This window comes from Nycticebus coucang, chromosome 16 (genome assembly GCF_027406575.1).
Source record: "Nycticebus coucang isolate mNycCou1 chromosome 16, mNycCou1.pri, whole genome shotgun sequence".
Taxonomy (NCBI): domain Eukaryota; kingdom Metazoa; phylum Chordata; class Mammalia; order Primates; family Lorisidae; genus Nycticebus; species Nycticebus coucang.
The window spans coordinates 11,834,702-11,860,454 of record NC_069795.1 but is presented as its reverse complement, the minus strand read 5'-3'; the positions used below and the strand labels follow the sequence as shown (position 1 = coordinate 11,860,454).

Genomic DNA, 25,753 nt, shown 5'->3' with positions numbered 1-25,753 from the left:
GTTGTTTTATTTTCTGAATCATAAAGTGAACACATTTAAGTACTATCATATCTTTACTCAGTACTTTTGATTTCTAAGTACTTTTATTTAAAAAAATACTGAGTTTTACACACATGCACACACTCACTAATAAGCACATTAAAATACTTTACCATGATAGTTAAGCAGAAGTTTACAACTTCCCTAACTATTCTATGTAGAATATAAAATACCCTTAATGCATTAAAAAAGACAAATTTAAGTATACTTGAGAATAATCATAAATCAGTAGGTAAGATGCTAAGGTAGAAGCATCAACAGTCAGCTCAGTAGATAGTGTTATTTATTTTCTACCTTTGTAAAACAAGAACTTGCGAATAATATTGGGTAAATATTAATATAACATAATTTTGTTCTGCTGTTTGTCACAATGCCATAAGATAATTGCTACAGTTTTAATTTCAGTTTCCCATAACACGTTCAGTTTTCTACTTGGTTTACAATTAGGTTGTAGGGATATGGATTTCTCATCCACGTTTACTTGAGGGTTTTTTTTTTTTTTAAAGTGAGTTATTGTCATATCTTAAAATCTAATCTGAAAATAGTAAAAGCAGAAAATGATTTAAAACCTTGATGCTCCTATTCACTGCATGTAATAAAAGTTAATGGAAAAAGTTAAATGTTACAAACATGTCAATATTTTTAAGTATATTCCTTTCTTTAACTTCAAAAATCTTGAATTTCCTTGCTAGAAGGCTTTTTTCCTCAAAGATTCCTTTTAGGCTTACTTTGGTGTTTAGGATCTCCAGTTATAAACGTAGTCTCTCATTTCAACATTCCGTAAAGATGACTTCCCCAGTGATGGTATTTGACTAAGTTGCTCCAAAGTCTTAGGGTGTAAACCACAGTTAGCAAGCTCCTTATGTACAACCTCCTGTTTGGTAAAAAGCACATTAGTTTTGAACACTTGAGTTTTTAATAATTACTGTGGAGATTTTGACAAATAACTGGCTCATTCACATAACTCATCCTATCAATAGAACTTGATCTTAAGAATTTTTGCAGTGATGAAATCCTGAAGTATCCATGTTTTTCAAGTCTGGCAAACTTGTAAGTTTGAGGCAATTTTAAAAGCTTTAATTAGTATGATCCTCTAAGTTTTTAAAAACTATGTTCAAAACCAAAGGCAAATACAATTAAGTAGATTAATATTTTAGATGAGGACGATGAAAGTAAGTTGTTGGGAAGTTCTCTAGTCACTGTTACAAAGGACTGAATAAAATTTATCTCACAAAAGCAACATATATTCCTTCCTCTTAGCAATTTATGACTGATTAGTAACAGTTTTGGCTCAGCACCTATAGCTTAAGTGGGTAAGGCTCCAGCCACATACACCAGAGGTAGCAGGTTCGAATCCAACCTGGGCCTGTCAAACAATGACAACTACAACCAAAAAAATAGCCAGGTGTTGTGGCGGGCATCTGTAGTTCCAGCTACTTGGGAGGCTGAGGCAAGAGAATCGCTTAAGCCTAGGAGTTGGAGGTTGCTGTGATCTGTGACGCCATGAAACTCTAACCAGGACAACAGCTAGAGAGGCTCTGTCTCAAAAAAAAAAAAAAAAAGTAGTAACAGTTTTATAACTTGAAACAATTGAGTCCTAGGTTCAGCGCCCATAGGGCACTAGCCACATTACCAAAGCTGGTGGGTTTGAGCCTGGCCCAGGCCAGCTGGACAACAGTGACAACTGCAACAACAAAAAAAATTGCTGGGAGGTTGTGATGAGTGCCTATGGTCCCAGCTGCTTGGGAGGCTGATGGAGCAGAATCGCTTGAGCCCAAAGTGTGAGGAGCTATGAGGCCACAGCATTCTACCAAGGGCAACACTGTCTCAAAAAAAAAAAAAAAAAAAAAAGACTCATAAATGACCTACTTCCTACACCTAATTTGAGGAAACTAGCAACAACTAAAATAGAGTGTTTATAGGTGTCTACTTACCTTGTCTGGTACTCTGTTCTTTGGTAGGCAAATATTAAATACAGCAGTTGGTTCATGCGGATACAGTCCTACACAGAAAGCCCCGCTCTGTGAAGATCTCAGTAGCATGGTCACAGAATGTAGAGAATGAGGCATGACAGGACCTGTGATTTCCAAACTAAACTGAGCTTTATATCCAGAAAGAGCTTGTGTCTTCACATTTACACTTCGGGCCTTCGTGAAAATTTAAAGAAAATGACAATTACGGTCACCATCTCTCAAGCTTTTGTCCCTTAGCTAAAAATAGGTTGAGTTTTTCCATTTGTGGTTTCTTTTTTTTTTTAACAGTTGTAAACAAAAGTATTTTCTGGATGGGCATGGAGGCTCATGCCTTTAATTCTAGCACTTTGGGAGGCCAAGCTGAGGGGATCACTTGAGCCTAGAAATTCAAAACCAGCCTGGGCAACATATTGAGACCCCATATCTACAAAACAATAAAAAAAATTTACAAGTTTAAAAAATTTTTTCTAAGACATCTAAAACAATGTTAAGTGAGTAAAAATTTTTGTGAATTCTCAAAAGTCTCCAGCACTCTCTCCTCATTAGATTTTCAGAGAAGTATACTCTAGACTAACATAATTTTTTCGTATACCATCTTATTTGATGTAGTCATTCACTGTCACTGCAGAATACTGGAAAAATCATTTCTTTGAAATAACTATCTTTAAAAGGTTTTTGTGGAGATTTTTAGAGGAAAGCAAACGTTGCAAGTTAAATGCTATAAGAAGTTACTAAAAAATTAAGAATTTACCCTGTGAAAGAAAAAGTAAAGAACTTGAAAGCTAGGTTGTAGGGACCAGTGAAGTGTTAAATATCTTTATTACCTTAAGCATTTGCATTGTAGCACCTCGGAAAGCCACAGGGGCTAAGATGGTTGGTGGAAGCCCTGCCTGTGGACCTGAGGTAGCAACTAAACTCTTACAGTTTATCAAAAAATTGAGCAACGTTAAGGTGTTGATTCCTTTCACCAACACAACAGACTCAGGTCTGTGATCCATTTCTACTTCATGTTTCTCTTTATGTCTGAAGATGACAATCAAGGAAAGTACAAAAGCAAATTCCACACTAATGTGGAAGGCAGTTACCTGGATCACAAAGGGCTTTTCTCCTTAACAAAATGGAAATAAATGCTCATGCTATTGCTCTTATCTGTGGCCACAAGGCATATGTTTGAATCAAAATATTTACCATCTGAATTTGCTAAAAAATGATCCCTAACAAAAGATTTCTTCTAGTCAAAAATGTACCCGTTTATTAAACTTATTTTAATAGTTTCCCACAAATCTAACCACAGTTGTTTTCATTAAAATAAGTTATAGTTCAAGGTTTATTGATACTTAGGGGCTTGTTATTTAATGTTAAAAGGGAGAATTAGTTTTAATATAATCTGAAAGGAATTTAAGATTATAATCATAAAACTGCCAATGTTAAATTCTTCACTAACTTACTTCAACAAAAGTTAATTCTAGTTAATAGCAAATGAAAGGATACAGCTTGATAGAGAGTATGTCTGGTTTTTTAATTTTATCTTGCACACCCATCTCTTCCAGCCAGGAAAAACTTTCCTCTTCTTCATCCTCATCACTGATTGCTTGCTCCCTAGGAAATCACTATATTTAGAGTTCCCATTTCATAAATCTGTTACCTTTACCAATCTATTTCACTGAGTCTATAAGTCACTGGATGATGTAAAAGGTTATTGTAATCACATACTCCCCATATCCCAAGCTTGTTCCAGATGCTCTCTTCTTAGGGCCACTTTCTTTTATTAAAGGCAGAGAAAATTCAATACCTACATGAGAAAAAAAAATTTTAACTGAGTTCTTTAAAAAAGTATTTAACAGACATGCCTTAGTTTTAGAGTGTAAAAAATGTGAAATGTGAGTTTTTACATTTAGTCTATTAAGGCAGTAGTTTTCAAGCTTGCTTAATAGCAACTCACAACACATAAACTTGTGAATACACAAGACATCTAGAAACAAAAGGTTCAGGACAGAATATGTACACTCAATACATGTAAGTGATAATCTTTTATATATCCTATTGTATTCCAGTTCATTTTTTAAAATGTTGATTGGGACCACTAAATAGACTTCATGATCCACGAATGGGCTGATTGAGTTTGAAATGTTATTTAAGGTATAATTTGTACTATAAAAGAATTTCCAGAAGAGTCTATTCAGATAATGGCTTTCTGTCCAACACATGTTTTATGTTAGAGACCAAAGAACAGGTGACCATTAACTTAAAGGTATACATTAGCAACAACTTAATAATAGGGGAAAAAACCTAAAATAAATAATATATATATTATTATTGATTCTCACTATGTTGCCCTTGGTAGAGTGCCATAGCGTTACAGCTCACAGCAACCTCAAACTCTTGGGCTTAACCCATTCTCTTGCCTCAGCCGCCCAAGTAGCCGGGACTACAGGTGCCTGCCACAACGCCCAGCTATTTTCTGGTTGTAGTTGTCATTGTTTGGCAGGCCCGGGTTAAGTTCATATCTGCTAACTCTGGTGTATGTGGTTGGCGCCCTAGCCTCTGAGGTACAGGTGCTCAGCCAAGAAATAATATATTTCTTAAAGTAATAATCAATTGATAAAAAGACGAGTCAAATTTCAGCTTTTAAACTTTAATGCAAATGTTTCTATATAGTCTTGTAAACCTAAACTTTTACCTTCATTTTTCATAGCTTCTCTTAAACCTCGAGTTGTAGGAGATATGAGAGCTGTGATCACATCACTTCCTGCTAATCCTGCTGCTCGGAATAGGACAGTAAACTGATAGGTACAAACGTAGAAATAGGGGCAAAGTTTTGTCTTCAGCAGATTATAGAGAGAAGTAAAGCTCACAGACCTATAAAGCAAAAAAATATTCTTTGGCAATTATTAAACATTTAACTTGTTTAAAATATAACTTTGTATAATTTAGTTTAATTACCAGGTTTAAAATACAATACAAACATTTCAGACAGTAGTTTGAATTTTTGTGGTTATATAAAATTTAGTTGTAAAGGACTAAAATTAGTAATGGAGAAATGCTGATGACTTCTCCAAACTTCAACAGTGTTTACTATTTAAACACTGATCATTTTTTCTTTAAACAAATCTTAATTGATAACTGGTTGCTGACTTTCTCTGAGCAACTTCTGCTGTTGAGAAAAGCAGTGACTGACAAGAAGTCACTTAAAGAATAATGTTTGTATGTATTTATGACGCTCCTATACATTCTACAATTGGATGAACAGTGAATAAGAGCTTAAAAAAAGTAAACATTTTATATGTTTATATGTTAGTTATGGGTAGAATCAAATAAAATTCAGAAGGATGTAGGTATCTTTCTATTACTATGCATATCCACATCACAAAATATGATAAGAGAATACTGCTAAGATGAAAATTCACAAGTTTCCACAATTCACAAGTTACACAAGTTTTTTTGTTTGTTTTAACTTATCTTACCAGTCACTCATTAAAATTTGTTGCAGAGTTTCATCATTTGACCATGGGCTTGTCTTTCCAGTCATTTTCCTATCAGCTCCAATACGAGGGAACAGTGGTAGCCAAGGGAAGGCAGGGTGGACCCAATAAATAAGGCTCTGTTGGAAGGCACAGCGGAGCTCAGTGGAGAGTTTGGGATCCTAAAATCCAGAAGTGATAGTGGGTGGGTTTTGCCCCATGAGAAACAGAATTTCATTAAGGGAACACCGAAAATATTAAACATTTAGTCTATGAATCTTCATTGTTTTCTACTACATATAGGAAAGCATTAATCACTGCTTAGAGGGGTTAAGAAGTTTTGGGGAAACTTTCTAGTCAGAAATTACAGTCTGTTAGACCACGTAGCAGAAGGGACACTTAAACATACATACACATGGGAATTCCCGTGTCTCTACCATGCCTGAGAACAATGACCATCTTTTTTTATCTTAAGGAGGTGTGTGTGTATGCTGGTAACATTATGTTCAACACCCCACCACTTCACCCTCACCAAAACGCTGCTTCAAAAGTAGCCAACTAACACTAATAAGGTGCATCAGGAATTATCCTGATTTATTTTATTGAAAAGATGTATGTAAAAAGACCTCTTTCTAGGTAATCCTTTTTAATCTGGTTTGAGTTTATGGGATACTTCAAAGTAATCACATTGTATTTCTCTAAAACCATTCCAGAATTCACTTCTTCCACTAAATTTACAATAGACCATTATAGAGGTAGCAAAAATCAGTGTGCATAAAAAAACAAAGTACATATCAACATAATACCAGTAAAAGCAATCTATTCTTGTAATTCCACTCAATTGCTTTTCATTTATTTTCCTTGTGTTTCTTTCTCCAAAAAAAAAAAAAAAAAAAAAAAACTTTAGAAAAAAATGGTTTAGTTCAAACGGAATCCTGCCTGCAAAACTAATTAATCCTCAGGACAGGTTTCTAAACTAAATGGGCAGTTAAATTTAAAAAAACTGTAAAAAATGCTAGTTGGGAAAAACAAAATTTCCTAAGTCTTTATGGGAAAAAGTTAATGGGAAGCAGTATCTGGAATATTATAAAAAGAACATTTTATACTTAATTTGTTACTTTAACACACAGCTATTTCAAAATTACCTGAATACTTTGAGGCAAAGTAACTTCAGTTGACCTACAATGTTGGATGAGACCTTGGGCCTCTTCCTGTGCTTTCAAATGCTCTGCCCAGGTAAAGGGTTGAGAAGAGGTGAAAAGGAGCCGAGTTTTAATACTCCAGTCCACAGGTAACTCAGTACTTTCTGAGGATGCAATATCAGAATTGGAGAATACTATGTGGGGAGTCTTTTAGAAAAGAGAAAAGGAGACAAAAAATTAGCAGAGTACCAAGAAAAATCTTCAATCTCTTCAACCTAAAGAGTTTATTACCTAACAAAGTAATGGTGACTGAAAAGTCAAAACTATATTAACTATACAATAAAATAACATTAAAAATATAGTGCACATTGTGAAAAGTCTGAAAGCAACCACGTTAAACTTTTTTTTTTTGTAGAGACAGAGTCTCACTATACCGCCCTCGGGTAGAGTGCCGTGGTGTCACACGGCTCACAGCAACCTCTAACTCTTGGGCTTACGTGATTCTCTTGCCTCAGCCTCCCGAGCAGCTGGGACTACAGGTGCCCGAAGCAACACCCGGCTATTTTTCTGTTGCAGTTTGGCCGGGGCTGGGTCTGAACCCGCCACCCTCGGCATATGGGGCCGGCGCCCTACTAACTGAGCCACAGGCGCCATCCTAAACTTCTTTTTTGAGACAAGAGTCTCACTTTGTTGCTTCTGGTAGAGTGCTGTAATGTCACAGCTCACAGCAACCTCAAACTCTAGAGCTTAAGTGATTCTCTTGTCTCAACCTCCTAACTAGTTGGACTATAGGCGCCTGCCACAATGCCTAGCTATTTTTTGTTGTCACTGTTGTTTTCAGCAGGACCTGGACCAGGTTTGAACCTGCCAGCTAGAACCATAACCAGTGAGTTATTGGCACCGAGCCCCCACATTAAACTTTTAACAGTGGTTACCTCTTGTTGTTGGAGGTGGCAGTAGGAGAGGGGCACATTTTAGTTTTTAGTTTATACAGTTCTTTACAGTACTATAGATATTGCTAAAAAATTAGAAATCTTCTGCATATTTAAAAAAGCACCATTTAGGCCTCCGAACTTCCAGACACAGGAAGAAGTTGCTTCTTCTGCATGTAACTTACAGAGGCCTTTAAGGACCACATTTAAGAAACATTCCTTGACCTTAAATATTTTCCCTCAACTTATTTACTGTCCTTTCAGGTCAATTTTCTACATACTACAAGGATTCTTTTAGGAAACATTACAACAAAATATCAGGAAAGAGGGAATTATCTCCAGCAGACCATATGAAGGCCATTTATTTTGGGCCTTGGGGAACTCTCCTAGCCCATTAGGACAAAGTATGCATTTATCAAACTAGTATTACAACAGAAGTGGGGTGGGGGTAGAAGCCTGCTTGTGCTAGGGGAATGAACTTCAATCTTGTGCACAACCTGTGGATTTGGTTTGAAGATCTGGTAAAGGACAAAGTTCAGAAAAATACCTGAACCCGGAAGGGCTACTCTCAGTGATGACCTGGAGGATTCAACTACTCAAGAGGGCAACAGTTAAAAACTCTTGGGTAGAAGAAAAAATGCACATCTACTCAGCCTCCTTTAGGGTTGGTTGTCATTATAGATATGGTTACTATACCCAAACAAGACCTTTACCTTGGCCATCTTTTCATTCCTGGTAGAGATGATTACTGTCTAGCGTACATCTCCAAAGAGATGATTACTCTTAAGCTTCTCTGTAAAATTACTTTCCAAGCCAAATGCTTATGAGAAGTATAAAGTTATACAAATATACACTCTAATATTTAATATTTAAAATGTATTACCTGGGGTAATTGAGTAACAGTTTTTCTTTCAGGCAATGTCTCTTCCCATAGCAAGTCATTTTCTTGATGAGAATCTAAAAACTGAGATTTAAAAAAAATGTCTGTTGTAAATGAAATGATGTTACAGTTCCATGTATGTGTAGCCTCATCTGGCATGTATGTTCCTCAGTAAATACTAGTGCATCCATATTCATACAAATCTAAATCAATCTACTAGAGTTTCACTTAAGTTTTGTGCCTGAACTTTATTTTTAGAAGACAGGATCTGACTATGTCACTCAGACTAGAGTGAAGTGGCAAGATAGCTCACTCTAACCTCAACCTCAAATAATCTTATGCCTCAGCCTCCCAAGTAGCTAGGACTACAGGTGAACATCACCATACGTGGCTAATTTTATTTTTTGTAGAGACAAAATCTTGCTAACGATGTCCAGGCTGTTCTGGCTGGCCTTGAACCTTGGATTCACGAGCTCCTCCCGCCATGGCCTCCCAAAGTGCTGAGATTACAGACTTTGAGCGCGCCTGGCCGGTGTCTGAACTTTAATGTCAAAACGAAGGGAAGAAAGGACAGTGTTTCAAATCCAAAAGGTTCTGTGGAAAGGCAAATGCTAGTAAATTCTGATCCCCATGAATCAAAATTCTTCCATCCCAGGAATAATTCTGAATGACAGAAGCCCCTGAATCACGGTGGGAAAGCAGGGTCTTCTAACCTGCCACATCAAGCAGCTGATTGCCAGGATGGATTGTTACAATGATTTTTTTACCGATCTTCCAATTTACCTCTAAGTCCGCTAGACAGGGATCTGAGTTGGATTCCAGCAGTGTGGCCCACACCAGCGCCCTTCACCTTCCCCCGAACGCGACGACGCGCTAGATGAGCACACCCTGCACCAGGGCAGCTTGCAGGGCACTGCTCACAGATCCGACCTTTCAGAAGACCCCCGCTCGCATAACAAGGCATCCTAAGGATACGGGTGGCCCAAATTCTTCGCCTGGAACGCGAGATCCTTTCACCCCTGACTTCACACCTGGGTCAACCCACGGACAAGAGCCCCGGTTGAGGCTCGAGCACTCACCGGGTCCGGCGCCTCCTGCTGGCCGCCAGGCGGCCCGTCGGGGGGCTCCGCGGCAGCCCAAGGCTGGTTGTCCAAGCGAGCGAAGGGGTTCCTTCGGGTCGCGGCAGGGCCCCCAGCGCCGCCTCTGCCTACCGCGACCGGGAAGGGGCGGAGGGGCAGCCCGGCCGAGGCAGCGCGGCGAGGCGCCGGTTCAGGCAGCTCAGGAGGCGAGGAGACGGCGACCCCACGGTTCTGGGCCCTTTTCCTTCGGAGCCGCAATAGCTCGGGCGGCTTTTTGAAACTGGGCGAGTAGCCGGGCACCGACTGGGCCATAACGCGCGCCCGCCGGCCGGCCGGCCGCCCGCAAGCACTTCCCGCGCGCGCCGGCCCCGCCCCCGACGTGGCGACGCGCCGAGCGCCAGTCGGCCCCGCCCCCACGTGCCGACCAGCAGAGCATGCGCGACAGGCGCCCGCGAGGCTTGGGGCTTCTAAGCGTTCTCGGAGGCCGCTCCCGCCCGGTGGCCCAGAGGTGACCCCGCCATGGCGCTGCGCCAGGTCATCGGCCGTAGTCCAGTCGCCAACTGTGGCGACGTTGGAAAGCGTGCGTTCCGGGGTACCGGTGTGCATTACCCTGTCGGGCACCGTAATAGATGACCGCTATTTAAACCTGAAGGAAGGGTGTGATCACTCCAGGGTATGGCGTTTGGATGGAAAGGGAACATAGTACTTGAGCTGTCGTGATGGTTTCCTTCAGCAAATTTAGAGGGCAGTGGCTGTGGCTCAGCCAAGAGGTGTCCCCCCCTCTAGGAGAGGGGACTAGACCTCCTCCCGCAACCTCCTCAAAATGGAGAACTTAGATAAATGGGTCTGTCCCAACAATCCTTCCCTCCTCCTTCCCAGTGCCTGGCCATCCCAGCCCTTCCTGTAAACACTGCCAGTGCCACTGGTGAGTAACTGTAATCCTCTTGTTAGATCCTGGAGAAACCCTGGATGAACGAATATTTGAAAAGACAATACTTAAGTGCCTACGGGCTAGATCCTTTGAGACTTGAAACTATATTCCAATGCTTAAATTATGACAGCAAAGGCTAGGTAAGGAAGGTGTTGAGAACATAGTTGATACAAAATTAATAACATTATTTTGATAGTTTAGCAAAGGCCTGTAACAGCTTTATCAGTAGAGTAGTGTGGCTTTTGCTGAAAGCAGTTTTCTTCATGGACAGACAATGTTATAGCAGAGGCAAAATGTATATAGAAACAATAATTAAAAGGTTTTCAAACTGTTCCCTTCAGATGTTATAGGATTATCTTGATCGTCCACATAATAATTTTGCAAATAGTTTTCAAATATGTCATATAACTGAGCATCTTGTCTTAGCAGGAAAACATGCTTACAAGCAGAACTTGCTTTTATCTTCCTTGATTTTTCTCAACAATTTCCAAGGAAAACTCTGGCTTCAAATATGGGATAGTTCATCCAACTGAGGTCTGAGAAAGAAGAAAATTAAAATTGAACAACTTGTTTTTTTCTTCCTTGATTTTTCTGAACAATTTCCATGGAAACTTTTGCCTCATACAGTGGAATGGCTTCATCCATATGAGGTCTAAGGAAGAAGGAAATTATTAGAAATGTCAGGTCTAGTTAAAGATGAGTAGAACACAAAGGGTAGTAGATGACAATTGTTATAGTTCAATTCTGTTACTTTAAATAATTCAAGTATTTATAAGTTTTTATACTGTTAAAAGTGATTAAGTTTTGAAGAGAAAATACTCACTTTATTCCCTCTTTTGAAAGTGATGAACAGATCCAACTTAAAAAAAAAAATAGTGTACTTTTTCCTCTTTTAAAGCTAGGGGCCATTTTCCTTTGCTTTGGGAGGAGTGATGAGGAAAACCAGTGAGATGCACTATGGAATGGAGTAGGGAAACTCAAGCTTCTTCTGTCTCTGGGAATACTAATTGGTGTACCACCAGATACACTTTGATAATAGTAAAGAATAGCAGCTATTTATCTAAACTAAATAGTAAAATATGGAGACAACAGGTACACTGAGAACCGAAACAAAAATGGACAAAAGAATAAAAAGATAAACACAATGATTTGGTTACGTTAGCATACCTAAAAACACCATTTGATAACTTCTCCATCACATCTTTTAAGATACGTAGCTGGAAGGATTGTTAAGGTGCCAATGCAAAGGAGAGAGGATTAAATAAAACTGTTCAATAAGTGTAAGATGTTAGGCAACTTTATTACTGAAGTTTTTGCACTTAGAGATTCAAAATGTTTAGTTGCAGTAATTCTGCAGGCTGTCAAATTTACCTCTAAAGCATTTGAGAGATGTTTTGAAATGATTTGAGAGAGCTGGTGGTGTAATAGAGCCTAAATTACTAAGGGTGAGTAATGAGAGCCGCAAGTCTAACACCTGTCCTAAATGATAACTACCATTAACCAAATGGTGGTAATAGAAGAGTGCCTAGTTTTCATTTCTACAGTACACATGGCATTTGTAGTTCAAAACAATTTTATCCTTTACTTCACATATACATTTATTCACTAATCTGGTTGATAATAGGCTCAAAATTTGCAGGAAAGTTAATAAATTTTGTGTGTATACAACATACAGTTGTCCTTGGCATTGATAAGGGATTGGCTCTAGGACTCCTAAGAATATAAAACTCTGTGGATACACCATTAGAAAAATGGCAGAGTATTTGTGCATAACTTATGCCCATCCTCTTTAAATCACTTCTAGATTACTTAATAATACCTAATGAAATATAAATTCTATGTAAAGTTATCATACTGTATTATTTTTTATTGTTGTACTCTTTTTGGAGTGCAAAGACATGATCATGGCTTACTGCGGCCTCAAACACCTGGGTCCAACCAATCTTTGGTTGATTGAATCCAACATGTTGCGTCTGCAGATACGGATGCGTGACTATAATGTCACTAACAAAATCAGAAAATGATGCAAAAATGAAGAAAAAATCTATCTTGATAATTTAATTGAAATTATAACATTGGGATTGTTATATAATCTATATAATCGCTGGTACGGTTTATTATTTATGGCTTAGAATCACAGAGTAGGAAGCAGATGTCTAAGCACCAACTAGCTTATGTATAAACTGACTGAAGGGGATGTGTACAAGAAGTGAGAACTAAAATCCAATTTAAGATTACAGAAAATGTAAATTAGGGCAGTGCCTGTGGCTCAGTGAGTAGGTTGCTGGCCCTGTATACCGAGGGTGGCAGGTTCAAACCTGGCCCCGAGGCTGAGGCAAGAGAATCGCCTAAGCCCAAGAGCTGGAGGTTGTTGTGAGCTGTGATGCCATGACACTCTACCAAGGGCAATAAAGTGAGACTCTGTCTCTACAAAAAAACAAAAACAAAACAGAAAAAAAAAAAAAAAGAAAGAAAATGTAAATTAAAAAATTGATAAGTCAGGCTCGGTGCCTGTGGCTCAAGCGGCTAAGGTGCCAGCCTCATACACCTGAGCTGGCGGGTTCCAATTCAGCCAGGGCCCGCCAAACAACAATGAAGGCTGCAACCAAAAGTAGCTGGGCGTTGTGGTGGACGCCTGTAGTCCCAGCTACTTGGAAGGCGGAGGCAATTGCTTGAGCCCAGGAGTTGGAGGTTGCTGTGAGCTATGATGCCACAGCACTCTACCCAGGGTGACAGCTTGAGGCTCTGTCTCAAAAAAAAAAAAAAAAAAATTGATAAGTCATTTTAAAAATTGAAAAAGGACCTAAGGAATATTAATTCACTTATTCATATTTTTGCAAGATCTCTTTCTACTTCTGTTAATGAAATTGCCACCTGTGTGTATGTGTCCTGAGAGAAAATATAGCATGTATTTCTGACATGGAAAATGTAACATTATTTCATATGAACATGTCATGTTTCAATTTGGTCCAGGGATTTGACAAATAGGTTAAATCACACTGTCATAGAGAGAGGACGTTTGAGATAAATAAGTTATACAACACAGGGGAAGTAGTCTAGCTTTTAACATGTGAGATCCAACACATGTTAACATGCTAATTGGGCCAAGGCTCACACCTTTAATCCTAGCACTCTGGAGGCCAAGGCGAGTGGATTGCCTAAGCTCACAGGTTTGAGATCAGCCTGAGCCAGGGCAAGACCTCATCTCTAAAAATAGCCAGGAGTTGTGGCGGGCACCTGTAGTTTCAGCTACCTGGGAGGCTGAAGCAAGAGAATCCCTTGAGCCCAAGTTTTTGAGGTTGCTGTGGGCTATGTCACCTACCAAGGGTAGAGACAAAGTGACTGTCTCCAAAAAAACAAAAAACATGCTAACTAATGTTATTTTTAATAGCGTTATGGTATTCTTTATTGCAGCAACTCACTATTCTTGATAAATACAATGTTATTGAACATTTGAATTTCTTTCTTTTTTTTTTTTTTGTAGAGACAGAGTCTCACTTTATGGCCCTCAGTAGAGTGCCGTGGCCTCACAACAGCTCACAGCAACCTCCAACTCCGGGGTCCAAGCGATTCTCCTGCCTCAGCCTCCCGAGCTGGGACTACAGGCGCCCGCCACAACGCCCGGCTATTTTTTGGTTGCAGTTTGGCCGGGGCCGGGTTTGAACCGGCCACCCTCGGTATATGAGGCTGGCGCCCTACCGACTGAGCCACAGGCGCCGCCCGGACATTTGAATTTCTTAAAAATAAAATTAAAAATTCTTTTTGACAGGTAAAAGTGTATTTTCCAAATTTAATCAGAAAATATTTAATCAGAAATGCTTTAAACTCATATATTTACTACATGAAGGGCTTTTGAAATCTTAAAACTCAACACATGGGGTCGGTGCCCGGAACTCAGTGATTAGGGTGCTGACAACATATACCATGGCTGGTGGGTTTGAACCCGACCTGGGCCTCCTAAACAACAATGACAACTGCAACAAAAAAATAGCCAGGTGTTGTGGCAGGGACTTGTAGTTCCAGCGACTTGGGAGGCTGAGGCAAGAGAATCACTTAAGCCCAAGAGTTAGAGGTTGCTGTGAGCTGTGATGCTACAGCACTACCAAAGTGAGACTCTGTCTCAAAAACAAAAAGAAAAAACTCAACACATGCAATATCCTAATTATAGGCTACCATTTAAAGTTTTGAATTCAGTCTATCACTCCTCCTATATAGGGCTGACCTTTATACATATCATATATATGTACCAGTAACAACACATTTACCAAACGTGAGTAAAGTATGATACTCAGTGGAGACAAATGTAAGGCTATATAAAGCTCTTTCTGGGCAGCGCCTGTGGCTTAAGGAGTAGGGCACCGGTCCCATATGCTGGAGGTAGTGGGTTCAAACCCAGCCCTGGCCAAAAACCACAAAAAAAATAAAAAAATAAATATCCAAAAAAAAAAATCTCTTTCTTCATACACACATATACTCTAATGAGTAATGAGGTCTTATTCTTTTTTCAATATATGAAACTTTACCAAGTGCCGCTGCCTTTAAAATACTCATTTTAGAAATAAAAAAAATTCTTAACTTGACACTGCTCTAAAAAGATTTTGACTTTTGTTTTTAGATTTCTTTTTAGTTTTCCTCACAGGAAAACTTTCATCAGTTTTAGCAAACCGGAATGATTTGGCTTTGTTTATCAGATTTAGCTCTGAATGACATCTGTTTTTAAAAATCATGAGGTAGGAGGATTGCTTGAAAACAGGAGTTGAAGACCAGCCTGAGCAACATTGAAAACAGGAGTTGAAGACCAGCCTGAGCAACATATAAAGACGCCTTCTCTACAAAAAAAAAAAAAAAAATTGGGGAAAAAGAAAAAAAACATGCACACCTATAGTCCCAGCTACTTCTACCCAAGTAGGTGGGAGGATCTCTTGAGCCTAAGAGTTCAAGATTACAGAATAACACTGAGCAATGACCTAGCTGCTGCAATCTAGCCTGGGCAGGACAGCAAGACCCCAGCCAAATTGCAACAACAAAAAAAATAGCTGGGCATCGTGGCAGGCACCTGTAGTCCCAGCTACTTGGGAGGCTGAGGCAAGAGACTCGCCTAAACCCAGGAGTTGGAGGTTGCTGTGAGCTGTGATGTCATAGCACTCTACCGAGGGTGATAAAGTGAGACTTTGTTGAAGATTTCTTAGCACTGATATGTATAAAACACCCACAAACTCTTTAATTTAGATAAGTATTCTGAAGTGTTTTGTGCAATGCCACCATCATAGAAATATGCAACCATTCAAGGTAACATGTTACTTCCATAATGTCAGGTCATACAAATAACAAAAGAAAATCTTCCATTTATCTTATGGTTTTTCTCCTGTTTGGACAGAAGTGAGACTGCCTGGATATGATTTTCTGTCACTTGCTCTATCCTTAGACATTAACCTGTCTATGTTTCCGTTTTTTCACTTATGAAACAGAGATAATATAGTATTATACTTACATCTGAAAGGCTTGTTTTAATGTTTAAATGAATTAATACTTGCAAGGCACTTAAAACATTGTTTGCCATACACATAAAAGTTAACTTCTATTATTATTTCCTATGGGCATAATGAAAGAACTTATTAGTAGAGTATAAGGTAAATTTCAAGGCAAAAACTGAAGTAGATAAAGGATATAAAGATATTTTCCCTGTTGTGCATTTGACAAATTCCAAACTTCATCATTAAGGAAAGCCACTGTTGCTCCCTTGAGGAAAAGGCAATGGCTATCTGGAGGATCCAACTTGGATAGAATAAACAAAGACCGATCAATTACTGTGAATTAAAGAGCAGAAGGATGATTGATATCTTAAGACAGGGAAACTTCTCAAATTAGACAATGTCCAAGTAACAAATAATCAGCATACAAACTTTAATTAGTAACAATATGTAAAGTATAATGTTTTCTGTTTGATGGTTCAGAATGATGAAAGCAAGGTGATAGGGCAGAATCTTGAATCTACCTAGAATCCTGGTGATTAAATGGTAGGGCATGTTAGTCTTTTCTGGCTACTACTTACCAGTCACTTTCATGAGGACTTTAGAAAAATCAAAAAAAAAAAAGAAAAATCAATGCAGACTAGTATATGAGAACTATGGTATTTGCCTATCAGCCATGAAATAAATACTTATTAGAATTCTGTTGGAAAATACAACGTTGAGAGATACCTTATTAGAATTCTGTTGGAAAATACGACGTTGATTATTCAAATTAGAACTACTATATTATATGTGTATAATATAGTGATAATTTTATACAGAAATGTGTTTCTAAGTACATATCAATTATATTTATTACTAAGGAAAAAAGTTTGAAACACTAATAAAAATTAAGTCACTACTTCTGAATCATTAAATAAAACTATAATTCATTCTCATTGAAAGAACTTCTCTATTAGGTAGTATTCTAACATTCTGACCAACATGTAACTGAAATGGAAAAAGAAAAAGCTACATTTGTTTAAATATAGGACATAATTCAAAATTTATAAGCTGGCCATACTTTGCCTCAAAAGACTTTGACATTATTGTTAGTTACGCTCTTTTTGTGTAACTAATTTGAGTAGTCATAGTAATGCTTTATTGTTTCTGACAGTACCTGAAGGTTTTCTTCTGTTGTTATCCAATGGCCTCCAACACCAAGAAGTGTGATAATATCATGTTTATGTGGTAGTGATTGTAATTTTACAGCTGGTTCATCATCTTTACTATACAATCTCACTTGTAAGAGAATGGTTAAAAGAGAAGAAATATATAATAATTTGATAGAAATGTATTATTCACATAAATTCTTTTTTACTTTTTTTTTTTTTTTTTGTAGAGACAGAGTCTCACTTTATGGCCCTCGGTAGAGTGCCGTGGCCTCACACAGCTCACAGCAATCTCCAACTCCTGGGCTTAAGCGATTCTCTTGCCTCAGCCTCCCGAGCAGCTGGGACTACAGGCGCCCGCCACAACGCCCGGCTATTTTTTGGTTGCAGTTTGGCCGGGGCTGGGCTTGAACCCGCCACCCTCGGTATATGGGGCCGGCGCCTAAAAATTTTTATTTACTTAGAAATAGGTCATGCTATGTTGCCCCAGGCTAGCACTGACGCAAGTGATCCTTCCATCTCAGCCTTCCACCATGCCCAGTTGTTCCTTTCTTTCATTTCCTTTTCCTTCCTTTCTCCCCTCCCCTCCCCTCCAGTCTTCTCTCCTCCCTTCCCCTTTCCTCTCTTTCTTTGACAGAGTGGCATGCAGCTTGCAGCAACCTCAAACTCCTGGGTTCAAGTGATTCTCCCTCAGCCTCCCAGGTGGCTGGGACTGCAGGCATGTGCCATCCTGCCCAGCTAATTTTTCTATTTTTTGTAGAGATAGGGTCTTGCTCTTGTTGAAGCTGATCTTCAACTCCTGAGCTCAAGCAACCTTCCCTCCTTAGCCTCCCAAAGTGCTAGAATTATAGGCAATAAGCCACCACACCTGGCCTTTTACTTTAATGTAGGAGTGAAGAAGCATTTTTCTTAGAAAAAGGCAACATTAGGCAGCGCCTGTGGCTCAGTCGGTAAGGTGCCGGCCCCATATACTGAGGGTGGCGGGTTCAAACCCGGCCCCGGCTGAACTGCAACCAAAAAATAGCTGGGCGTTGTGGCGGGCGCCTGTAGTCCCAGCTACTCGGGAGGCTGAGGCAAGAGAATTGCTAAAGCCCAGGAGTTGGAGGTTGCTGTGAGCTGTGTGATGCCATGGCACTCTACTGAGGGCCATAAAGTGAGACTCTGTCTCTACAAAAAAACAAACAAACAGAAAAAGGCAACATTAGAAAAAGTACATTCAGATACCTTAAAAATGTACCTTTTGCATTAAAACTTTACCTAACAAATGTAACCTAATCGTTTGTAAAACATTAAATTTACTCTCGAATTAACTTTATATTTAAGTAAATGAATGAAATATATAAAGGTTTTCTTTATTTGAAAACCAGGCAAGGCAACATAACACATAACTAAGTCTGATATTTTTAATCCTAATGTTGATGGCTTTATATATTGGGATGAGTTGATTTCTGATTAAAGAACTCATAGACTCAAGATAGTAAAGATCAGCCAGGCTCGGTGACCTGGCCTTGAGACCCAGCCACTTGGAAGGCTGAGGCAGGAGGGGAGCTTGGGCCCAGGAGTTTCAGACCATAGACAGCCAAGATAATTTTGTATAATTACTGAAATGTTGATTTGAAAAAATAGTGTCAATGAAATATACATTTTTTATTATTATTTTTTTAAATATACATTTATTTTTAATAATGTATTAAAAATGTATTTAAATAATGTATTTAAAATCTCAGTTGATTTCAAATCTGGAAAATACTGTTTTAAAAAATCACATATAGTCAAAGCCATATTTATCTATCCTTTCTCATTTTATAAGATAAAAACAGTACAAATATAAAAAAACCTATCCTTTAGGAGCAATGGTATTACCTTAGTGTTTTCAGATACTAAGTGTTACCTAAGTGTTAAAATAGATACTGCTAACTTAAAAATGTTCAAGAAAAGTGAAACTAGAACAAACTTCTGTACATGTTCCAAATAGAGACTGCAGAAGTCAACCATTCACTAGAGGGCAGCTGTATATAAGCATTTGAATGATAATATATATTATCTGGGAATCACTAAAAAAGATCATATTTATAGGTTTCTTTGTAGAGATATGTCATTTGTTACTCGAATTGCAATGTCTGTTTTATTTATTTATTTATTTATTTTATTAATTTATTTTTGAGACAGAGTCTCACAATGTCGCCGTTGGTAGAGTACTGTGGCATCACAGCTCACAGCAACCTCAGACTCTTGGGCTTAAGTGATTCTCTTTGCCTCAGCCTCCCAAGTAGCTGGGACTACAAGCGCCTGCCACAATGCCTAGTTTTTTTGGTTGTAGTTGTCGTTGTTTGGCAGGCCCTGGATTCGAACCTGCCAGCACCGGTATATGTGGCTGTCACCCTAGCCGCTTAAGCCATAGGCGCCGAGCCAATGTCTGTGTTTTAAAGGGCAACTATGTTTTTTCTTACAGAGAGACAGTGCTTACCACAGGAGTAAAGGGAAGATGCTCCATTGAAAATAAGTCTTTAGGACCAGGTGCGGTGGCTCACGCCTGTAATCCTAGCACTCTGGGAGGCCAAGGTTGCTTGAGCTCAGAAGTTCAAACCAGCCTGAGCAAGAGCGAGACCCCGTCTTTAAAAAATAGCCAGGCATTGGTGGCAGGTGCCTATAGTCCCAGCTACTCAGGAGGCTGAGGCAACAGAATCACTTGAGCCCAAGAGTTTAAAGTTGCTGTGAGCTATGACAACATGGCACTCAACCCCAAGGTGACTGAGTGAGACTCTGCCTCCAAACTAACTAAATAAATAAATACAAAATGAAATAAGTCTTTAGTTAAAAAGAAAACCCAAAACTAAAAGGTATATGGCACACCACCTGGGTGAGGGCTGAACTACAACTTGGACTTTACCTAACAAACGTAACCTAATAGTTTGTACCTTCATAGTAATCTAATAATAATAATGATGATGATAAAAGAAAACCTGCACTAAACATCCAAATTCATTAATAAATGCATTACTAATTATTCCCTGATTGTATAGGCTATTGATTTCATAAGGTGCCCACCTCCAGCATCTAGGACAATATCTACTCCTAGGCCACCTGTTTCTTCCAAACAGCTTTCAGCAACATGGACTTTACCATTAGATACATCAATCACTCGGGCTGTAAAGACAAGAAATCAGGCAATTGTATTGTTCTAAATAAATAACACAAAGAAATCGGGTAAGAAGAAAAAGAAAAGCAAATACCCATTCTCTGAGATGAGTTAAGCAATTCAAACAATTACTGAATTTGAAGGGGAAAAAGTCAATTCAAATTATACTTTTTTCTCATCTAACTCAATATTGGTAAAGATCAATCCAAATGAGGGGACTAGTAAATAAAATAAAAAATTTCCTGTTAAGGTGATCCAAGGGTGGTCTGTTGACACATAGGAGTATTTTCTATATTTATAGGATACGTAGTCAGAACTGAGAATCTGAAAACACAGAGGTGTGTGAACATACACAAACTAAGACATGAATTGTAAAAACAAATTTTTTTTTTTGAGACAGAGCCTCAAGCTGTTGCCCTGGTTAGAGTGCTGTGACATCACAGCTCACAGCAACCTCCAATTCCTGGGCTTAAGTGATTCTCTTGCCTCAGCCTCCCAAATAGCTGGGACTACAGGCGCCTGCCACAACACCCGGCTATTTTTTGGTTGTAGTTGTCATTGTTTGGCCAGCCCGGGCTGGATTTGAACCCGCCAGCTCAGGTGTATGTGGCTGGCGCCTTAGCCGCTTGAGCTACAGGCACCGAACCATGAATTGGAAGATTAAGCAGTTTCTTAAGTACGCTTATATTTTAATAGCATTTAGAGCTAAAAAGTACAAAATATACAGATGCTTCACAACTTAATGGTTACATCCCACCATAAGTTAAAATGAATTCCTAAGTAAAAAAGGCATTTAATACCACATTTAAACCCGTTGTACAGTAAAAAAGTCTTAAGTTGAAATACTGTTAAGTCAAGGATCATCTCTACTCATGCAATATGGTAATTATCCACTAGAAGCTATTTAATCCTTTCTCAGTCATAAAAATGCCTCCCACATCCCCCCTTGTTCCTCTTTAGCAGAGTTAGTAAAAATTAAACTTATTTTAACTGGTTGCTTTAAAGCAGGGGTCCTCAAACTGCGGCCCTGAGGCGGTGTGAATTGTATTTGTTCCCGTTTTGTTTTTTACTTCAAAATAAGATATGTGCAGTGTGCATAGGAATTTGTTCATAGTTTTTTTTTTTAAAAACTATAGTCAGGCCCTCCAACGGTCTGAGGGACAGTGAATTGGCCCCGTTTAAAAAGTTTGAGGACGCCTGCTTTAAAGCATTACATTAATAGAATAATTATATTAATAGAATAGAAATTATTTACTAAATTACATTAAAAAATCTCAGAGTTTTGAACTGGCAAATAAGACATGTTTGTATTTCATTTTTGTACTGTTTAACATCTTTCTGTTGAAGAGAATTATTCTCAGTGTTGCTCAGATTAGAGGTGCAGCACAACAGTAATTAGGATTTGGGGGAAGGGAAAGGACAAAGAGGCCACAAGGGCAAGGGTCTGAAGAAATTCAAGAAGGGCAGAATGAACAAATAAACTTTCCCTTCAGCAAGACCGCTTAGTAAGAATGCTCTCTTTCTGCATTCTATTTTCAAATCTTTTTTTCTTTCTTTTCTCCTTTTTCCAGCCTGTGTATTACCTTCCTTTCATTTCTTGTTTATCTCTGCCAGAGCATGATGTTAATAACAGAAATAATATAGGTTTTAATGATAGGCCTGGGTTCAAATCTCCTTCCAGTCCTTAGCTGTGTATCCTTGACATACTAGATACATGCTCTGAGATGCTGTTTCCTGGTTGGCCAACCTAGAGTTATTAAGGATTTCAGGAAGTAACATCCAAATTAACCTCAAAAAACTATTACTTTCCCTCCTGTCTGCCCTTCATTTACTCTCTTTCTTCTCATTGTTCTTCATTTGTAAAGTTTTTCTGTTCCTATCTTTCTCTTCTCCTTTTACATTATTTGCAGTCTTCAGTTTCTTCCTCCTCTCCCTATTCATTGCTGTTTGGATAAGTTCACTCTTTTTTTTTTATAGAGATAGAGTCTCACTTTATCGCCCTTGGTACAGTGCAGTGGTGTCACAGCTCACAGCAACCCCCAACTCCTGGGCTTAGGCGATTCTCTTGCCTCAGTCTCCTGAGTAGCTGGGACTACAGGCGCCCGCCACAACGCCCAGCTGTTTTTATGTTGCAGTTCAGCCGGGGCAGCGTTTGAACCTGCCACCCTTGGTATATGGGGCCAGTGCCCTACCCACTGAGCCACAGGTGCTGCTCCTAGGTTCCCTCTTTTTAAGACTTCACTAGCCTCAACCTCAACCATCATAAACTATGTTCTGATGACCTGTGTGTTTGTGTAAGTGGATCACCTCCCTTCCTAGTCTATTACAGAAAGTAGATAACATTAGAGGTATATCACAGGGTAAAAGAAGTTGAGAAACATACAAAAGGGTGCAAAAATATATTGATTTACTGGTAAAACCAAAGAGGCATTGGGTATTTCTAAGTTGTATCAAAGTTCACCTAATTCAAAATTGGACAAGTTGCTGATGACAGTGGAAGAAAGAAGAAAATAACACTGAAAAATGTTAGGTTTATAAAATTTAAATAAGTAAAATTAAAACCATCATTTAAGTAAATTTGGACTCAGCCACAGATACCAAGTCCATTTTATTATTTTTTTGTGACAGTCTCAAGTCATTCTGTCACCCTGGGTAGAGCGTAGTGTCATCATAGTTCACAGCAACATCAAACCCTGGGGCTCAAGTGATTGATCCTCCTGTCTCACTCAGCCTCCTCAGTAGCTGGGGACTATAGGTGCCTGCCACAATACCCGGGCAGTTTATCTATTTTTAGTGGAGATGGGCTCTCTTTTGCTCAGGATGGTCTCCTGAACTCAGGTGATCTACCCACCTCCGCCTCCCAAAGTACTAGGATTACAGGTGTGAGCCACTGCACCTGGCCGCCAAATACATTTGGGGGTATTTTGTACTTTATTTTCTAAGTACAGTTTTTAAAGTGATTTCCCTTCAAAATTACGTATTTTAAAGTCTGCTGAATAATATTACCCACCTATAGAAGGCCTAAGTCTTTCAAGGAACTGCTTGTCTTCAAGGCTGCATGCTGTTGAAATCACCTTGGCTCCCCTATGGTGTGCTAACTGAATAGCTATTGTACCAAATGCCTGTGTGGAAAAAAACATACAATGGTTTTATATTTATAGGGCAGAGGCCATATCCAATTTGTGGCTTGTTTAATAAAGTCTAATTCTTTATTGTTACTTTGGTATATTTTTATTATTTATTTTACCTTTTTGAGACAGAGTCTCACTCTGTTGCCCCATGCTAGAATGTCATGGCATCATAGCTCACAGCAACCTCAAACTCTTAGGCCCAAGTGATCCTTTTGCCTCAGTTTCCCAAGTAGCTGGGGACTACAGGCACCTAAAAAGAGATGAGGTCTTGCTCAGATTGGTCTTTGATTCCTGAGCTGAAGCAATCCACCCACTGCAGCTTCCTAGAGTCATGGGATTACAGGCATTAGCCACTACACCCACCTTAAGTCTATTTGTAAATGTTATCTAATAGGAAAAGAGAAAAGATATAGGCAAGTTCAGTAGGGGAAATATTTGATTGACTTTCTTCTTCAGAAGGGATGGTGGAAAAGCTGCACATGTCATATGCTTTCACCCAGTCTGACCACAGCACATAATTTCAAGGATGGAAGGCCACATTCAGAGACATGGGCTTGGAAAGAGCAGAATAGGCTTTTACAGGCCTTGTCTGCAAGATGATCCAAGCTAATTATAAAGTACATATGGGAGTACAGCTACCTTTCCCTGAAGAACAAAGCACTTCAAAAGCTCCTTCCTATTTTGGACCCATGGCATAAGTTTGGGGAAATATTATTATCCTGATTTGGGTATCAGGCTGAAGACAATGCTGAAAGCAGCTCTGCCTTTTCTTCAAAGAAAAGCGGGGAGGGCGGCGCCTGTGGCTCAGTGAGTAGGGCGCCGGCCCCATATGCCGAGGGTGGCGGGTTCAAACCCAGCCCTGGCCAAACTGCAACAAAAAAATAGCCGGGCGCTGTGGCGGGCGCCTGTAGTCCCAGCTGCTCGGGAGGCTGAGGCAAGAGAATCGCGTAAGCCCAAGAGTTAGAGGTTGCTGTGAGCCGTGTGACGCCACGGCACTCTACCCAAGGGCGGTACAGTGAGACTCTGTCTCTACAAAAAAAAAAAGAAAAGCAGGGGAGAAAGCATTTTCATCAAAAGCTACATAGAAAAGTATAAATTCGTCTCCACATTTTCAGATCATAATATTTTTATGTATTTTACTGTTGATTTGAACTTGTTTTTTTGGATGACACATGTAATAATGTTTAAATCAGCACACTTTGATCCTGTATGTGATCAATCTATAAAATGCCAACACTTTACTAATAAAAGGTTACAGATGAGAAATATGATACAAAACTGGTAGAGTTCTGGAGTATGGACTTTGAAGACTCAAACTATTTTAGGCATTGTGTAGAAGGAATGAATAAAAATGGTTTGTCTTTTTTTAATCTACTAGATTCAAAGTAGTAAGAAACTAATCACACTAGGCCTAACATTTCTCTCCTATTGCTAAAAGCTACTTACTACAACAAAATGAGAAGGTGTTTAAAAAAAAAATCACTAAGGTTATTGGCAAAGAATTATATTAGCAAATGTATAGCTGATTTTGAATTCCCCAGGCGCACTGCATGTGAGTCTGATTCTTAATAGCATTAGCACTTACACTTGCTCCATCCATGATCAGCACTGACTTTCCAGGAGAGAGCTGAGAAAGGTAATGCAGTGCTGTGTAGGCTCGCACTCCATCCCGAATGGTTCCAGCTGCTTCTGTCCAAGTGACCTTTTCTGGTTTATGAACTATCACAAAAAATAAGAGGAAACAGTACGTCGGTAAGTCCCATTAGTCCTACCTCCTGGAACTATTATCACCATGGCCCTCATCCAAGCCCTACTCCTATTATTTCTCACCCATGTTATGGTTTCCATTAAGGCCCATTCTCCATTAATGCATAATCCATTTTCCACATAGGAACCACTGTGTGTCCATTTCTTCTTTTTTTTTTTTCCTTTTTCATTTTTCGGCCTTATATTTATTCTTTTTTTTTTTGTAGAGACAGAGTCTCACTTTACGGCCCTCGGTAGAGTGCCATGGCATCACACAGCTCACAGCAACCTCCAACTCCCGGGCTTAAGCGATTCTCTTGCCTCAGCCTCCCGAGTAGCTTGGGACTACAGGCACCCGCCACAACGCCCAGCTATTTTTTGGTTGCAGTTCAGTCGGGGTTGGGTTTGAACCCGCCACCCTCAGTATATGGGGCCGGCGCCTTACCGACTGAGCCACAGGTGCTGCCCTTCTTTTTTTTTTTTATTGTTGGGGATTCACTGAGGGTACAATAAGCCAGGTTACACTGACTGCAATTGTTAGGTAAAGTCCCTCTTGCAATCACGTCCTGCCCCCATAAAGTGTGACACACACCAAGGCCCCACCCCCTTCCCTCCTTCCCTCTTTCTGCCCCCGCCCCATAACCATAATTGTCATTAAATGTCCTCATATCAAAATTG

At 39.3% G+C, this 25,753-nt stretch overlaps 2 protein-coding genes across 12 annotated transcripts in view; both read right to left on the bottom strand.

The window, feature by feature from the left end:
* Positions 1 to 138: 138 nt before the first annotated feature.
* Positions 139 to 10,356, bottom strand: DONSON (DNA replication fork stabilization factor DONSON). Of its 6 annotated transcripts, none has more exons than XM_053564562.1 (10): positions 9,507 to 9,898; positions 8,431 to 8,511; positions 6,619 to 6,822; positions 5,477 to 5,613; positions 4,693 to 4,871; positions 3,726 to 3,804; positions 3,504 to 3,611; positions 2,837 to 3,035; positions 1,974 to 2,186; positions 139 to 913 (listed from the first exon to the last, which is right to left on the bottom strand). In XM_053564562.1, the coding sequence occupies exons 1-10, from the start codon at positions 9,816 to 9,818 to the stop codon at positions 776 to 778; spliced, it is 1,650 nt and encodes a 549-aa protein (XP_053420537.1). In that variant the 5' UTR covers positions 9,819 to 9,898; the 3' UTR covers positions 139 to 775. The 6 variants fall into 6 exon arrangements, with proteins under 6 accessions (XP_053420537.1, XP_053420536.1, XP_053420538.1 ...); XM_053564561.1 differs by having other exon boundaries at positions 5,477 to 5,655; positions 9,507 to 9,896; XM_053564563.1 differs by lacking the exon at positions 6,619 to 6,822 and having other exon boundaries at positions 5,477 to 5,655; positions 9,507 to 9,897.
* A 146-nt stretch (positions 10,357 to 10,502) lies between these two features.
* The window catches only part of CRYZL1 (crystallin zeta like 1), a 51,818-nt gene continuing 36,567 nt past the window's right edge, over positions 10,503 to 25,753 (bottom strand). For 2 of the 6 annotated variants that reach the window (XM_053564571.1, XM_053564570.1), the window contains exons 7-13: positions 24,915 to 25,048; positions 23,209 to 23,320; positions 20,108 to 20,206; positions 17,068 to 17,189; positions 16,107 to 16,212; positions 11,605 to 11,650; positions 10,503 to 11,089 (exon numbers count right to left, since the gene is read on the bottom strand). In XM_053564571.1, the coding sequence (XP_053420546.1) occupies positions 10,990 to 11,089; positions 11,605 to 11,650; positions 16,107 to 16,212; positions 17,068 to 17,189; positions 20,108 to 20,206; positions 23,209 to 23,320; positions 24,915 to 25,048 (719 nt within the window). In that variant the 3' untranslated portion in view covers positions 10,503 to 10,989. Of the gene's footprint in view, positions 11,090 to 11,604; positions 11,655 to 16,106; positions 16,245 to 17,067; positions 17,190 to 20,107; positions 20,207 to 23,208; positions 23,321 to 24,914; positions 25,049 to 25,753 lie in introns of those variants that run through there. The other 4 variants (XM_053564573.1, XM_053564572.1, XM_053564574.1 and 1 more) reach the window with 4 other exon arrangements.